Source organism: Entelurus aequoreus, linkage group LG23 (assembly GCF_033978785.1).
Source record: "Entelurus aequoreus isolate RoL-2023_Sb linkage group LG23, RoL_Eaeq_v1.1, whole genome shotgun sequence".
In the NCBI taxonomy this organism is placed as follows: domain Eukaryota; kingdom Metazoa; phylum Chordata; class Actinopteri; order Syngnathiformes; family Syngnathidae; genus Entelurus; species Entelurus aequoreus.
This window is the reverse complement of record NC_084753.1, coordinates 20770016-20788896: the sequence shown is the minus strand read 5'-3', so window position 1 is coordinate 20788896 and position 18881 is coordinate 20770016. Positions and strand designations below refer to the sequence as shown.

Sequence of the window (18881 nt, the reverse complement as noted above, 5' to 3'; positions counted from 1 at the left end):
AAACTTTAGACAAGCCTTAAGGTGTCGCTTCTGGAACAAGGGCTTCCTTCTTCCATGGTAGCCTCTCAGTCCATGGCGATGCAAAACACGCTTGACTGTGGACACTGACACCTAGGGATGATGTTCGAAACCGGTTCTCCCGGTTGTTCAATAAGAAAAGACCCGATTCCATGGACTCAAATCCCTTTTTGAGAACCGGTTCCCGTTATCGAGGCCACTATAGTAAAGAAAATGAGTCGGTTCTTTATTCGAATCCTTGGGAACGAATCCCTTCCCACAGGAAATGCCCTGTGTCGGCAATGTTATGCCCATTTGATTGTAGACTCTTACTGACACCTTGTGGCGATAGGAAAATACTACGCGTCACTGGTTTGGGCTCTTCCGGGTTGGTGACGTCAGTTCAGTTCATGAGACAATTGAGAAGTAGACAAGTTGTGTTAGCTCTTACAAGCCTTGGAAAAGATAAGTCCGTAAGTAAACTGTTTAACTTGTTTATGTAACGTTGTTTATTGAAAAACGATTTTTGTGCACTGTTTCAATGGATGTTTTGAGGACTTAAAATGGCTGCCAGTCTTGTATTTCCACCATCAAAATAGTTTCAACACTCAGAAGTATTTGTTTGATGATAGTACTGTATATTTGTGTGAAGCTAATATTTACATATTGTGTATTAAATTTCAGTATGTTAATTGAATCACATAGCTTATACATTTGTCATTGTGTGTATTTCAGTAAAAAAAAACAAAAAAACAACAGTCCAGTGCAAGACAAAAGTAAAGATAGGAAAAGACAAAGCAAGATCAACAACAATAAAGAGCCTAAATCGATTAATCTGCTTTGGAACTTTATTAGACGTCTTGGATTGTTTGTTAGCTGTCTGCCTGTGTGTGTAGTTAGTATGTTCCAATAGCAGCAGAAGTGCACTTTTTGGAGAGCTGTATTATTTTCAGTTTTGTGCCCAAGAGACTATATTATTATTTATACACCTATAGTGATCACAGGGACAGGTTGTTTTTGTGTTACTGTATATATTTGTTTTTCTGAATAATCCCACTTAATATACTTTGGGTGACAAGAGTCAATATTTTTTTTTTTTTTTTTTTTTTTAGGGGGGTAACAGTCAATATTTATTAATTAATTTATTTTATTTTTTTGTCTTATAAAATAAAAGTGAGCTTTTGTTAAACAAATATTGTGGTTTTTCCATATACAACAACCTATCTGGATTCGATAAGAGAATCGATAAGGAATCGGTTCGATAAGAGGATTTGATAATGGGCTCGAACTCTATAATTTTTTATCAAACATCATCCCTATTGACACCTGTGTTCCAGCAGCTTCCAATTCATTGCAGACCTGCTTTTTGGTGGTTCTCGGTTGACTTTTGATCATCCAGACCAATTTTCTCTCAGCAGTAGGTGATAGCTTGCATTTTCTTCCTGATCATGGCAGTGACAAAACTGTGCCATGCACTTTATACTTACAATTGTCTACACAGTTGCTCTTGGGACCTAAAGCTGTTTTGAAATGGCTCCAAGTGACTTTCCTGACTTGTTCAAGTCAATGATTTGTTTTTTCCGATCTGTGCTGAGTTCCTTTGACTTTCCCATTGTCGCGTTTGTAACCGAGTCTAATGACTGCATCACATGAGGCCTATTTAAATGGTCAACAGGTGTCGTCAATCATAAACACTCACATGAAGTTAAGTGGCCATGCCATGAAGCTAATTTGATTTAAATGTAACTTTTCTACATCACTAAAAGAATCCCACTACCATGGTTCTGCTTCTTTTGCTGCAAACAGCTTGGTTGTTGCATTAGGTCATGGAACCGAGCAGGTGGTATTATCTCCATCTCGCTACACTCTGTGGATGAGGCCTGAGTACCAAGAGACACTCCACCAGAGATAATGAAGAAGGCTAATAATGGCCAACGAGGATCAATACAACAGCGACGTCGCAGCAGCTTGCGGGAGTCATGTAGAGCTGCAAACCTCTGCCATACATCTTACAAAAGCCATTCCCCTCACAGCGGCGTCTTCACTCAGCCACATGCTCAGGTGATCGATGGGGAAAAAGGGGAGACTTGACCAGTCAATGTCACCTCCCCCAGTTTCATCCTCAGAGATATTTATCAGCTTTCTTTGCGGAAAGGGAGCAGTGGCTTGCTAAGTGGCTGATTGTAAGCACATTCGCTTCTGTGCTTGTCTGACTGCTGTTAGCAGAATACAGATTTGTTGAGAGGGATGAATTAATATACAGATTGGAGGCGTGTGAACCGCCTTGTTATGTCCCAGCTGGTTCAGAATAGACTGAGCGTAGCCAAAATATGGCAACCGAAGATACACCGCCCGTATGGTTCAATTCTTACTAAACTGTATGGAGCTTGATAAATGTAAGTATCGCATTCTAATTACAGTTAAACGATAGACGGTGGACTTGAGGAAAACTAGCAGGAAGGCTGGACTAGACTATGCCGTGTTGAATAATGCAGAACCTATTCAGAGGAACTGATCGGCAGCAAGCTGTCAATGAATTTGAATGTTCACGTTTGATGTGTCCACATTCACCCATCCCCAAAGACATGCTTCCGGGAATAGGTTGATTGGCAACACTAAATTGGCCCTAGTGTGTGAATGTGAGTGTGAATGTTGTCTGTCTATCTGTGTTGGCCCTGTGATGATGTGGCGACTTGTCCAGGGTGTATCCCGCACCCCCCACGACCCTGAAAGGGACAAGCGGTAGAAGATGGATGGATGGATGGACGTTTGATGTGTCCATCCATCCATTTTCTACCGCTTGTCCCTTTTGGGTGACGGGGGGTGCTGGAGCCTATCTCAGCTGCATTCGGGCGGAAGGCGGGGTACACCCTGGACAAGTCGCCACCTCATCACAGGGCCAACACAGATAGATAGACAACATTCACACTCACATTCAGACACTAGGGACAATTTTTTTAGTGTTGCCAATCAACCTATCCCCAGGTGCATGTCTTTGGAGGTGGGAGGAAGCCGGAGTACCAGGAGGGAACCCACGCAGTCACTGGGAGAACATGCAAACTCCACACAGAAAGATCCCGAGACCGGGATTGAACTCAGGACTACTCAGGACCTTCGTATTGTGAGGCACATGAACTAACCCCTGTTCCACCGTGCTGCCCCGTTTGATGTGCCATTCTCGTCAATTTAAATCCATCCATTGATTCATTTTCTACCGCTTGTCCCTTACGGGGTCATGGGAGGGCTGGAGCCTATCTGAGAAAATTGGTAAAAATAACATCTAATCAATTTCATAGCAGTTTATGGATTTAATAATACATTGTAAGGTTTCACTTGCGCGAAAGGCAGCGTACACACTGGACAAGTCGCCACCCCATCGCAGGGCCCAAACAGACAGACAAGCATTCACACTTACATTCAGCGGCATGGCGTAGTGGGTTGAGCGCCCGTGTCAGAAACCTGAGGGTTGCAGGTTCGCTCCCCGCCTCTTACCATGCCGTTGTGTCCTTGGGCAGGACTCTTCACCCTTGCCCCCGGTGCCGCTCACACCGGTGAATGAATGTTGAATGAATGATAGGTGGTGGTCGGAGGGGCCGTAGGCGCAAATTGGCAGCCACGCTTCCGTCAGTCTACCCCAGGGCAGCTGTGGCTATGAAAGTAGCTTACCACCACCAGGTGTGAATGAATGATGGGTTTTTAACATGTAAAGCGACTTTGGGTACTTAGAAAAGCGCTATATAAATCCCAGGTATTATTATTATTATTATTCAGAAACTAAACCATTCAACCTAATTCCTGGATTATCGACGTTACCTTTGACTATTGACAGACAAGTCAATGTAAATTCCATACACATTGAACTACAATTCTCTCTGCCTTGTTCAAAGTAGGTCAATCAATGAACATGTCTATTGCTAGACCGCAGTGCTCATGGCCTGCTCTCAATAGGGATCATTTCTTCTGTCTGAGCATTTGATGGGCAGAGTTTATAAAAAAAAAACAAACTCTAATCTATATTTAGACCACACTTTTTGTGGACATTATTCCTATAAAGTTACTTAATACTTTATTCTAAATACTTAAATACTGTACATTTTCAAGAATGTTGAAATCGTACAGTACTGTCTCATATGAAGTAGGTTCAATCCTTTTTTTTCCTGGAAAAAAGTCAGGAAAAAGATACACTTCAGATACAAAGTATTGTATCTGAAGTGAATTTTTCACTTCAAATACAATATCAATATTGGATCTTGAGTGTTGGCCGATACCCGGATTTCAGCAGGAATTATAATACATACTTGAATCATTTTGTAGTGTGGAATGTTAGAAAAGGTTTGATCAAGTGAAATTAGTCAGAGAAAAATGGTAGGTATAAAAACACTTCACATATTTATAAGTGGAGTGTTAATTTGAGTTTATTATTATTATTTGATACTTGTTTATATTGACAAATGTCAATGTTTTAGACTGCAATATTGTTCAATTCAAGAAATGATTACGTACTGTTAGCTTGTGTGCCATTGTAGCTGCTCACTTCTAGTAGCCTAAAGCGTACTATATTTACCTTTTGTAAATTGCTTCAATTCAATATGAGGAAAGATAAAACCAGTGCAGTTAACGAACACGCTTCAGGACTGCTTGTATCGGAACTTATATCGGAGATTTTAGATGCACACCGCTGTCATCCGATACATTTTTTAAATTTTTTTTACTAATATCGAACTGATATCATATGTGAATAACAGATCGAAACACCCCAAGTTCCTATATGCAAAAAATAAGGGACACTAAGCAACTTCTGCCAAAGCGAGCGTGAGCTTTTTTTCTGTTATTCAGACACAAAAACACACACACCATTGACAGAGCTTGGAAAAGTGTCTCAAATGTTCGTTAGTCAGGTTAGTAATGATGCTGATTTTAAGACAATGGTAGTCAATGAAGCAGAGTCATCAAACAATTGTGGAGCAGCTAAGAAATATGATTAATAAAATATGATGAATGAAACATAATTTCAATGATATCAAAATCATGGTTTGAATAAAATATTTGATTTTGTCTTCATATATTTCCAAAATGCTCTATTGAAAAGGTAGTGTTGTCTCATATTTGGGTAAATATGGTACCTAATCATTGTCTGTATAATTAGGAACATTTTTATTATGGCAACAGTTTGACCTAGTGTGCTTTATTTCTATTATATTGACTTTAGAGGTTACATTGAATCTCAAAATACATTGACGTTTTAGAAAAGAACCACTACTCACATTGAATTTGATGATGTCGTATATCAAATAGCGTGGGACGGGCTGGCCATTCACCTTGTCAATAATCATCTCCTGCAGAGGCAAAGACAAAAACAGTCCAGTGAAGACACAGCCATGCATGGAGTAGTGTACTCCTAAAAAACAGTGTATGTATGGACAGTATGTACGGAATATATACACTATACAATTCAGATATGAAACATATGTGCAAGACAGCGCCCGTTCGGAGCAGGAAGGGACAGGCGCGTTCTCCCCAGGCGAAGTGTGTTCAGAGTGGCCGATGGGCATTAGGAGAGATGTACAGTACAGCAAGGAATTGGGCGTGTGTGCATGTGGGCTCGGGTCAAGCAATGAAGGAATGTGAGGCAGGAATAGAACGCAAGTATAAATTATGCAACGCTCTCGAGTTGAGAGTCAGGTGAATCAGTGATGGATGACACCAAGCAGACAGGTGATGGTGTGCAAAAGACGACAAAGATGGGCATGGCCCTAAAGGCTTTGCAAGGAACTTCAAATATTTAAAGGGTAGTAACTTCTGTTTGCAGTTGGTGGTTGCATATAAGAAACTGAACATATTGGTAAGACATGACCATTTCACTTCCTTAAAAATAAATCTATTTAGGACTGCAGCTAATGATTATTTTAGTAATTGAGTACTATACAGACTAGTTTGTTCTGGGGATGTTCCAAACAGGGATTAATGCGTCATTAATACCGATCATCCATGGGTGAGATCGGTTGATACTAATATCAATCACATGTATTAACTGTAAAATGTGTAATTTATTTATGGCCAGTTTTATTGACAGTTTAACAATATCAACCCAACATTTACACTAGTTCCTTATTCTCCTGTATTGAGCCAAAGAAAGTCAATAGGATACAATAACTAAATAAAAGCAAAAACTGCTATCAATAACTCTTTGAAATAATGTTGTCTTCAATGTCCTTTTGTTTACAGGGAGTCATTTTCTGAATTTGTAAACATTCCCAAAAACAAAACAAAAAATGATTTTGAGAAAATAAAGACAATGACCTACTAGGGTTGTACGGTATACCAGTACTCGTATTTTACCGTGATACTGATGAATCAAATTTGGTACTATACCGCCTCTAAAAAGAAGACATGGCTAGCTAGCTAGCAGTTAACGTCCAGCCGCAGTCGGCAGTGTTTTAGCTACTTCTAAATCACTAATCCTGGTCTCCATGGTGACAAATAAAGTATGTTGCTTACAAGTATCATCCCTGCAGGACGAGGAATAACTAAACATGCTTCACTACACACCGTAGCTCACCGGTGTCACAATGTAAACAAACGGCATTGGTGGATCTACACCTAACATCCACTGTAATGATACCAAGTACAGGAGAGTATCTAGTCGATACCTCTATGATTAGATCGATATTTTTAAGCATCACAAAACCTTTTTCGTTTTTTTTAAATGTATACTATGTTTATAAACTCAGGAAATTTGTCACTGGACACATGAGACTTAAATTATGACCATTGTATGATCCTAACTACTTGGTATCGGATCGATACCCAAATTTGTGGTATCATCCAAAATTTATGTAAAGTATCAAACAGCAGAAGAATAAGTGATTATTACATTTTAACAGAAGTATAGGTAGAACATCTTAAACTGGAAAGTAAGGAGATATTAACAGTAAATGAACAAGTAGATTAATAATCCACTTTCTACCACTTGTTCTTAATAATTTTGACAAAATAATACACTGGAAAATGACACAATATGTTACTGCATACATCATCAGCTAAATTAGGAGCCTTTGTTTGCTTCCTTACTAGTAAAAGAAAAGTTGCCTCATATGTTCATTATTTTATTTACATGTTTAATGTACCGTAAGATTTTTTGTTAAAATAAAGACAATAATGACATTTTTTGTGGTCCCCTTTATTTAGAAAAGTATCTAAATACATTTTGGTACCGATACCAAAATATTGGTATTGGGACAACCGTATGACCTACAGATAATCATTCTTGTATCAATCACTTACTGATATTGCCCTTAAGGTCGACACCACCAATTTAAGGAAGGATCCACTCTCTAACTCTTGAACCAAATATGTCAGACGGCTAAATTTAACTGTACTATTGTATTTTAGTGAGTTCTACATGAAACGTATGCTTTTGTAAGGTTTGCAGGACAGGTATGCTTAGGTGTTTCTCAAAATGACAGTATCGTGTTTAGAATCGCATGAGAATACATTTGGATCAATAAAATGCTTATTTTAAGGATATACAGTATGTGTTATATTGTTATAAGGATAAATGTGCTTTTGTAAGGCTTGCAAACACTACAATAGAGCTTTTCTCTTAAAGGCCTACTGAAACCCACTACTACCGACCACGCAGTCTGATAGTTTATATATCAATGATGAAATCTTAACATTGCAACACATGCCAATACGGCCGGGTTAACTTATAAAGTGAAATTTTAAATTTCCCGTTAAACTTCCGGTTGAAAACGTCTATGTATGATGACGTATGCGCGTGACATCAATCGTTGAAACGGAAGTATTCGGACGCCATTGAATCCAATACAAAAAGCTCTGTTTTCATCTCAAAATTCCACAGTATTCTGGACATCTGCAAAGAAGAAAGTTGTAGGTGGGATCGGTGTATTAGCGGCTGGCTGCAGCAACACAAACAGGAGGACTTTGAGGTGGATAGCAGACGCGCTATCCGACGCTAGCCGCCGACCGCAACGGTGATCGGGTGAAGTCCTTCGTCGCAGCGTCGATCGCTGGAACGCAGGTGAGCACGGGTGTTGATGAGCAGATGAGGGCTGGCTGGCGTAGGTGGATAGCTAATGTTTTTAGCATAGCTCTGTGAGGTCCCGTTGCTAAGCTTCAATGGCGTCGTTAGCAACAGCATTATTAACCTTCGCCAGGCTGGAAAGCATTAACCGTGTATTTACAGGTCCATGGTTTAATAATATTGTTGATTTTCTGTCAGGGGTTTATTTATTTTGTTTCTATATGCAGTTAAGCCCGATGCTATTACGTTAGCTCCGTAGCTAAAGTGTTTCGCCGATGTATTGTCGTGGAGATAAAAGTCACTGTGAATGTCCATTTCGCGTTCTCGACTCTCATTTTCAAGAGGATATAGTATCCGAGGTGGTTTCAAATACAAATCCGTGATCCACAATAGAAAAAGGAGAGAGTGTGGAATCCAAAGAGCCAGCTTGTACCTAAGTTAGGTCACAGTGAAAAAAGATGTGTCCTGCACTGCACTCTAGTCCTTCATTCTCACATTCCTCATCCACAAATTTTTCATCCTGGCTCAAATTAATGGGGTAATCGTCGCTTTCTCGGTGCGAATCGCTCTCGCTGCATTGAAAACAATGGGGAAATGTGAGGAGCCTTTCAACCTTTGACGTCACGCTACTTCCGGTACAGGCAAGGCTTTTTTTATCAGCGACCAAAAGTTGCGAACTTTACCGTCGATGTTATCTACTAAATCCTTTCAGCAAAAATATGGCAATATCGCGAAATGATCAAGTATGACACATAGAATGGATCTGCTATCCCCGTTTAAATAAAAAAAAATCATTTCAGTAGGCCTTTAATGACAATATTGTGCTTAGAATCGCATAGGAATACGTTTGGATCAATAAAAAGCTTATTTTAAGGATATATGAGTTATATTGGTATAAGCATTAGTGTTCTTTTGTGAGGCTGAGTTTGAGTTTTCTCAAAATGACAATATTGGGCTTAGAATCAGATGAGAAGGCATTGAGCAAAAAAGGCTTATTTCAAGGGTAACCCTTGAATCAAAAACTATGACAATGCTGATACAAACTCTCTCTAGACCTGTATTAATCTAATCTACTTATTCATTTCCTGATAATATCTGCTGACTTTATTTCTGTAGCTACGCGGTTCCATCTAGACTTCTAAAATTTCACTAGGCACTTACTGTATTTCTTCTGTTGTTTTGAGCTTGCTTGACCATTAGCATGCTCGCTTCTGCTTGATCTCAGCGTGCAACATGTTTAGCCTTATCCTAAAATGTGATGTAATAATGATACTTAAGATACGAAGAAATACAGTTTATTTTACGTGATGACGATGATTATTATTAACTCGGCTCCACATTGTGTATGGAAGAAACCCAATTAGCTTTTAGGTTGTCAGCAGGCGGACTAAAAATTTAAAAAACATTATCCAGAAGCAGTGTTGGTGCTAGGAATCTTCAAAATGGGGTCCCAGGGACCCCATCAAGTCATAAAAATGGGGTCCCACTTTTTTGTAACCGTTTTGAAAACAAATGACAAATGTATGCATTATCCTGTTATATCTTACATTCTCTATTGTACGTTACTTAATTCATTAAAAAAAACACACAAAAGAAAACAAATGCAGTATTTGTGATCGATAAAACTTTTGGCGAATCAAAATTTAAGAAACTATACCGGAAAGTGCATTACTTTGAAGTCAACCAATAATAAATAATTTATAATTTGACCTGGCAAATATACCGTATTTTCCAGACCATAGGGCGCACCGGATTATAAGGCGCACTGCCCATGCATGGTCTATTTCTAATCTTTTTTCATATATTAAGCGCACCGGATTATAGGCCGCATTAAAGGAGTCATTTTTTATATATTTTTCTAAATGTAAAACACTTCCTTGTGGTCTACATAACATGTAACGGTGGTTCTTTGGTCAAAATGTTGCATAGATTATGTTTTACAGATCATTTTCAAGACACTTTCTGACAGTCGCTTCTGGATGCGCCGTTTTGTGGGCGGTCTTATTTACGTGGCTCACCTTCGGCAGCGTCTTCTCCCCGTCATCTTTGTTGTAGCGGTGTAGCGTGCAAGGACGGGAGTGGAAGAAGTGTCAAAAGATGGAGCTAACTGTTTTAATGACAATCAGACTTTACGATGAGGAGCACCTCCTCCTCATCCGGAAACAACCACACCAGAAATGCGTCCCGTGAAAAACCGTCCGACCGGAAATTTAATAACTACAGTTCCTTGGGTGAATAATGTAAACTCACTACACTGGTATGTTTTAGCGCTTTCATAGCGAGTTTACTGACAGATATAAGTAAGAACTTTTCACTACTTTATATTAGAAGTGGCACTAAAACATTTACTACCAAAACATTTTGATAGATTTTTGAGCGCTGTGTGTAATGTTCTATATTTTCAATGGAACATTTAAAATGTTGGTGTTGTTTACTTGAGACTTATCTCTTATGTTTGACTGCCATCTACTGGTCACACTTATAATTACACCCTGTACCAAATAAAATAGTGTAGCGTCCCGGTAGAGTTGGTACTGCAGGGAATTCTAGGTATTTTTTTCTGTTGTGTTTATGTTGTGTTGCCGTGCAAATATTCTCCCGAAATGTGTTTGTCATTGTTTTTTTTAGTTTTGTATCACAATATAGTACATGTTTATGACCGTGTTGGCGTTGTTTATATGGCCACCCTTAGTGTGACATGTATAGCTGTTGAGTAAGAATGCCCTTCATTCACTTATACATAAGTTGTACAAAAGCAACATGGTCATTAAAATTGGTTATAATCATAAAGAATGACAGTTTTTCTTCAAAAGCATTGAGGTGGGTGAGCTCAACCTCATAGTCCGGAAAATACAGTTAACTAAACGCCGACAGAGAGCAATAATCGGTATAAAAAAAATAAACTGCCGGAATTTCGTGTCCTTTCTGATTTCAATGCGTAAAAAGACACAAAAACTGCGTTAACGCCAACACTGAGAGGAAATCGGCATTTAAGTTCAAGTTAAAGTGCCAATGATTGTCACACACACTAGGTGTAGCGAAATTATTCTCTGCATTTGACCCATCACCCTTGATCACCCCCTGGGAGGTGAAGGGAGCAGCGTGCAGCAGCGGTGGCCGCGCCCGGGAATCATTTTGGTGATTTGTTATGGGCATTGAAAGAATATTTTTCAAGAGAATCAGCCCATACTAATCAGTGACCGATACTGATCGGTGGCCAATCAATCAGTACAGCCTTATAAGAAACTAAACAAATATTCAATTAGAAGACCTAAATTAACCTAATTGAGCAAACACTCCTTTGTTGATCAAACAAACACAACATGTCTGACATACACTACCGCTCAAAAGTTTGGGGTCACCCAAACAATTTTGTGGAATAGCCTGCATTTCTAAGAACAAGAATAGACTGTCGAGTTTCAGATGAAAGTTCTCTTTTTCTGGCCATTTTGAGCGTTTAATTGACCCCACAAATGTGATGCTCCAGAAACTCAATCTGCTCAAAGGAAGGTCAGTTTTGTAGCTTCTGTAACGAGCTAAACTGTTTTCAGATGTGTGAACATGATTGCACAAGGGTTTTCTAATCATCAATTAGCCTTCTGAGCCAATGAGAAAACACATTGTACCATTAGAACACTGGAGTGATAGTTGCTGGAAATGGGCCTCTATACACCTATGTAGATATTGCACCAAAAACCAGACATTTGCAGCTAGAATAGTCATTTACCACATTAGCAATGTATAGAGTGTATTTCCTTAAAGTTAAGACTAGTTTAAAGTTATCTTCATTGAAAAGTACAGTGCTTTTCCTTAAAAAATAAGATAAAAATCCTATAGTCAGGCATAATTTGTTTCAAACATCGCTTATTTTAATCGGATATAATATTTCTGTGAAAAATTATAGAAACTATAAAAGGGTGTTCAATGGAAGTTTCTCAGTAGTAAAAAATGGCATGTCAGTATATGTCTTCTCTTTAATCATGACATTAAAAATTTAAAAATGTGTTACAAATATCCATCCCTCCTGGTTGATGGGATTTTACGTCTCATCAGACAGCGAGCAGACAGCAAAGAGGAGAAAGAATGGCAGCTGTGATTTGTAGGTGGGGTCAGGAAATTGAGAAATGATGCAATTCCAGGAGGCCGCCATTATTCAACATCTGGTGCAGTGAACCATCGACCAGGTAGGCAGCAATGGATGAATACATTAGAGTGACCAATGGAAGCCATCGTGATGTCATCGTCATCTAGTTTCGGAACTGAGGTTGAGGTAGAGCTGTTAAGCGTAACAAGTAAACATAAAGAACAGTGCCCGTGGGCTGAAGATGAAATCTATCAGAGAACACAGCATGGCTTAAACCGAGCCATAAATAGAGAAACGCATCTCCTCTCTCTGCAAACTAAGAGCCAGAAGCATAAACAGATAAATACACAAGAGTAAAACAAGTTATTCACACCTCCACTTCAGGGATAGCACACACATGTAGTGGATTGGAACAGAAAAATGAAGCAATTACGTCCTGCAAGAGTGGAGACAATTTGATCCACATACTTATAAGACAGTTAAGCAAATGTGAAATAGAATTGACGGAAAGTGTGGGAGCAAAGCAAAAAGAATGGTGTAGAGTGACTCCTTATCTCTTAAACACCAAGCAGACGTGTAGTTACAGAAAACGTGAACATTTCCTTGCATATATTCCGAGCTCCATGGTGGAATAATGGCGTCATTGAAGTTAAAGATGAACCATTTCCCATATTACAGTATCGAAACATATTTGAGGAAACTAAAGTCTACAATAGCATAATACTTAACTAGACTATAGAAATACAGTAGAACCTTAATTCAAGAACCCCTCTATTTGCTAACTTTTCGGTTTACAAACCTTTAGGTTGCGCCAAATATGCCTCTGTGTGCGAAGCATGTCTTGGTGTACAAACGTTGCATTCATTCATTCATTTTGTCTGCCGCTGCCATTTTGATGACATTTCCTGCACAGTACAGTACACACGCAGCCCGGCCGTTTTTACCCAAACATTTAATGACGTAAAATACAAATAAGGCAACAGAAGAAGTAACCCACACTTCCCTTTTCTAAAGTAAATCTGTACAGGTGATATGGGCATCTACATTATCAATTTGATTTGCCTGAGTTTTTGAACAGGTAAATTGATGTTGGACTTTTTTTCTAATTGATTAAGAATCATTACAAATAAATCGCGATTTATTCGAAAATAGATTGTTTTAACACCCTAGTGTGTATATATATATATACTGTATATTTACATATATATACTGTACATATATGTATTTATTATGTATGTGTACAGTATATAATATAATATTTACACATATATACATACATACATACATACACACATATACTATATATACATACATACATACATACATACACACATATACTATATATATATATATATACACAACCCCAAAACCAGTGAAGTAGGCACGTTGTGTAATTCGTAACTAAAAAAAGAATACAATGATTTGCAAATCCTTTTCAACTTATATTCAATTGAATAGACTGCAAAGACAAGATATTTAATGTTAGAACTGAGAAACTTACATTTTTTTTTGCCAATAATCATTAACTAAGAATTTAAAGGCCTACTGAAACCCACTACTACCGACCACGCAGTCTGATAGTTTATATATCAATGATGAAATCTTAACATTGCAACACATGCCAATACGGCCGGGTTAACTTATAAAGTGCAATTTTAAATTTCCTGCTAAACTTCCGGTTGAAAACGTCTTTGGATGATGACGTATGCGTGTGACGTAACCAGTGAAACAGAAGTATCGGTACCCCATTGAATCCAATACAAAATAGCTCTGTTTTCATCTCATAATTCCACAGTATTCTGGACATCTGTGTTGGTGAATCTTTTGCAATTTGTTTAATGAACAATGAAGACTGCAAATAAGAAAGTTGTAGGTGGGATCGGTGTATTAGCGGCGGACTACAGCAACACAACCAGGAAGACTTTAACTCGGATAGCAGACGCGCTAGCCGACGCTAGCCACCGACCGCACGGATGATCCTGGTGAAGTCCTTCGTCCTTCCGTCGATCGCTGGAATGCAGGTGAGCACGGGTGTTGATGAGCAGATGAGGGCTGGCTGGCGTAGATGGAGCGCTAATGTTTTTATCATAGCTCTGTGAGGTCCCATTATACTAAGTTAGCTTCAATGGCGTCGTTAGCAACAGCATTTTTAAGCTTTGCCAAGCTGGAAAGCATTAACCGTGTATTTACATGTCCCTGGTTTAATAGTATTGTTGATCTTCTGTCTATCCTTCCAGTCAGGGATTTATTTATTTTGTTTCTATATGCAGTTAAGCACGATGCTATCACGTTAGCTCTGTAGCTAAGTTAGCTTCAATGGCGTCGTTAGCAACAGCATTTTTAAGCTTCGCCAGGCTGGAAAGCATTAACCGTGTATTTACATGTCCCTGGTTTAATAGTATTGTTGATCTTCTGTCTATCCTTCCAGTCAGGGATTTATTTATTTTGTTTCTATATGCAGTTAAGCACGATGCTATCACGTTAGCTCCGTAGCTAAAGTGTTTCGTCTATGTATTGTCGTGGAGATAAAAGTCACTGTGAATGTCCATTTTGCGTTCTCGACTCTCATTTTCAAGAGGATATAGTATCCGAGGTGGTTTAAAATACAAATCCGTGATCCACAATAGAAAAATGAGAGAGTGTGGAATCCAATGAGCCAGCGTGTACCTAAGTTACGGTCAGAGCGAAAAAAGATATGTCTTGCACTGCATTCTAGTCCTTAACTCTAACGTTCCTCATCCACAAATCTTTTATCCTGGCTCAAATTAATGGGGTAATCGTCGCTTTCTTGGTCCGAATCGCTCTAGCTGCATTGAAAACAATAGGAAAATATGAGGAGGCTATCAACTGACTACGTCACGCTACTTCCGGTAGGGGCAAGGCTTTTTTATCAGATACCAAAAGTTTCGATCTTTATCGTCGTTGTTCTCTACTAAATCCTTGGCAATATCGCGAAATGATCAAGTATGACACATAGAATGGATCTGCTATCCCCGTTTAAATAAAAAAAAATTATTTCAGTAGGCCTTTAATGGCACTAACACATTGCAAAACAGTTGGTACAGGGGCATTTTTACCACTGTGTTACATTGCCTTTCCTTTTAACAACACTCAGTAAACGTGTGGGAACTGAGGAGACACATTTTTGAAGCTTTGCAGGTGGAATTCTTTCCCATTCTTGCTTGATGTACAGCTTAAGTTGCTCAACAGCCCGGGGTCTCCGTTGTGGTATTTTAGCTTTCATATTGCGCCACACATTTTCAATAGGAGACAGGTCTGGACTACAGGCAGGCCAGTCTAGTACCCGCACTATTTTACTATGAATCCACGCTGTTGTAACACGTGGCTTGGCATTGTCTTGCTGTAATAAAAAGGGGCGTTCATGATAACGTTGCTTGGATGGCAACATATGTTGCTCCAAAACCCGTATGTACCTTTCAGCATTAATGGTGCCTTCACAGATGTGTACATTACCCATGCCTTGGGCTCTAATACACCCCCTTACCATCACAGATGCTGGCTTTTCAACTTTGCGCCTATAACAATCCAGATGGTTCTTTTCCTCTTTGGTCTGGAGGACACGATGTCCACAGTTTCCAAAAACAATTTGGAAATGTGGCTCCAGCACCCCCCACGACCCCAAAAAGGGACAAGCGGTAGAAAAAGAATGGATGGATGGATGGACTCATCAGACCACAGAACACTTTTCCACTTTGCATCAGTCCATCTTAAATGAGCTCGGGCCCAGCGAAAGCCATTTATCAACAACACCCAGAAACGCTGCCGGCTTAGCTGCACTTACAGATGTAGTGACCAACTGTAGTTACTGACAGTGGTTTTCTGAAGTGTCCCTGAGCCCATGTGGTGATATCCTTTACACACTGATGTCGCTTTTTGATGCAGTACCGCCTGAGGGATCAAAGGTCCGTAAAATCATCGCTTACATGCAGTGATTTCTCCAGATTCTCTGAACCTTTTGATGATATTACGGACATATATGGTGAAATCCCTAAATTCCTTGCAATAGTTCGTTGAGAAATGTAGTTCTTAAACTGTTCGACAATTTGCTCACGCATTTGTTCACAAAGTGGTGACCCTCGCCCCATCCTTGTTTGTGAATGACTGAGCATTTCATGGAAGTTGCTTTTATTCCCAATCATGGCACCCACCTGTTCCCATTTAGCCTGTTCACCAGTGGGATGTTCCAAATAAGTGTTTGATGAGCAATCCTTACCTTTCTTAGTCTTTTTTTCCACTCGTGCCAGCTTTTTAGAAACATGTTGCAGGCATCAAATTCCAAATGAGCTAGAGTTTTCAAGTTTGAACGTTAAGTATCTTGTCGTTGCAGTCTATTCAATTGAATATAGGTTGAAAAAGATTAGCAAATCATTGTATTTTGGTTTTATTTACGATTTACACAACGTGCCAACTTCACTGGTTTCAGGGTTTGTATACACATCTGAGTGTCTTCAAAGTGTGTATTGTTTATTAAAATAAGGACTTTTGTCGAGGCTCGAACCAATTAATCATGTTTACTTTGTTTCTTAATGGGGAACCATGCTTCATTATACAAACTTTGATTAATGAACCATGTTCAAGAACCAATTGAGTTTGTAAATTGAGGTTCCAATGTAATGAAACTTGGATATAGAGTGGTACCTCAGTTTTCGACGCCCTAAGGATTCTGTTTTTGACATAAATCTTTGCCATCATTTTGCGCAGTTGTCATATATTACCTTAGTTATTATACAGCTCAAATGGTCCGAGGACAATAAGTAGCATAAGATGCTACCACAAAAAAGCAAATGGCACAAACTAGCTGGATGAAAACATTTACGTCGTCATTGCTTCAAGCCGTAGTGTCTACTAGAGATTGGCGATATGGCCTAAAATCAATATTGCAATAAATATTGCAGGCTCCTGTGATAACAATATACATCACCATATATGATTGGGTATGTAAATAATAAAATACCATTCAGAAACAGGTTGCAAAAACTCCTAAATTAGCTTCTGATGTATTATGTAATATATTGCATAATTTCCAGTTTTATTATTTTCGCAAAACTATTACTAATTTATTTGCTAATTTACAGTTAATATCTGGCAACTTTTTTGTTGTAACGGGGACGGTATAGCTCGGTTGGTAGAGCGGCCGTGCCAGCAACTTGAGGGTTGCAGGTTCGATCCCCGCTTCCGCCATCCTAGTCACTGCCGTTGTGTCCTTGGGCAAGACACTTTACCCACCTGCTCCCAGTGCCACCCACACTGGTTTAAATGTAACTTAGATATTGGGTTTCACAATGTAAAGCGCTTTGAGTCACTTGAGAAAAAGCGCTATATAAATGTAATTCACTTCACTTCACTTCACTTCTTTTTACACTTCTGTTAAAATATATTAAGCCGTCAAATTGTTATACTTGAATACTTTAGTTTTGAGCGATATTAAAATGTATATACATTTTTTATAAAAAGTATACATAGTCATATACTGACTATACATATGTATCAATCCGCCCACCACTGTTTACATTCAAAAGCCCTATCTTAAAGGTTAGTTGTTAGCATACCATCCTACGGTGGGCAATGTAGCATGTTAAGCCATTCCTCATTCTCCAGTGATGATACTTGTAACTTGCAAAAAACAATCAATCAATCAAAACATATCCTTTATTTAACCAGGAAAAACTCATTGAGATTAAAATCTCTTTCCCAAGAGTGACCTGGCCATGAGAGCGGCAACACAAAGTTACATAAATACATATAAAAACAACAAAAACAGCAGCAGTAACACACCACAATTAAAAAATAAATAACATACATACTGTATATTAACATAAAAATATGTGCTTGGGGGAAACAGTGTATAAAATGTTTCAGTAAAAACAACTTATAAACCAGTATAATGCCTAAAATAAATAGTTTCTCAATAACTTAAATGGCCTGAAATTCCCCCAAAGTGATCAGCTCAGGTAAGTTATTCTATGACCACGGAGCAGCGTATCTGAAAGCTTTGTTTCCCCAAGATTTGTGTTGGCTCAAGGAACAAACATGCAAAGTGGGTCCTGTGACCTTAAGCTGTAGCGACTGGAATCTACACACATAAAATAACACAAATAAGGGGGAACCAGACCAAGAAGTGATTCATATATAAAACACAACCATTGAGAACATCAGCATACTGATAAAGATGAACAGTTTGCCTTTGCATATAAAGTGCAATGGTGGACAAAGTTGCCACAACCAGTAATAAAACGTAAGGCGCAATAATATACAGTATCCATTTTTTTCAAATAAGTGTTGGTTTCACTCATAAAAAGCAAGTCTCCATAATCTAGCAAAGGCATAAAGTGGTCAGGATCAAGCGTTTCCTAACTAAAACAGGACTTGTTTCTAAAGAAAAATCCCCATTTAATTTTGAGTTTAGCGACAATTTTTTAAAAGACAAGTTCTCATCAATAACAATTCCCAGGTACCGTACATAAATGATGTGACCATTTCAAGTTCAACCTTATGGGCAGTTAATATTTTTGGAGTGTTTAATAACAATCGTTTCGCCATTTGAGAATAACATCACCTTAGATTTCTCTGCATTTAGTCTTAGTCTAAGATAGCTGAGACTGAAGCACAGTTTATTTGCTGCCATGAAAGCGAGGATTGCTGACTTAAAATTCGCTTTGCACCGTTTAGAACGTTAGCTGCTACCCAGTTAGCAAGGACGAAAAATTTCATTGGATGCGTTAATTCGCTTGT

The 18881-nt window shown here is 38.7% G+C and overlaps 1 protein-coding gene across 1 annotated transcript in view; it reads right to left on the bottom strand.

Annotated features, from left to right (window-relative positions):
- The window catches only part of rngtt (RNA guanylyltransferase and 5'-phosphatase), a 266774-nt gene that overhangs the window by 166147 nt on the left and 81746 nt on the right, over positions 1–18881 (bottom strand). The window contains exon 10 of the mRNA XM_062034453.1: positions 5262–5333. Coding sequence (XP_061890437.1) covers positions 5262–5333 — 72 coding nt within the window. The remainder of the gene's footprint in view (positions 1–5261; positions 5334–18881) is intronic.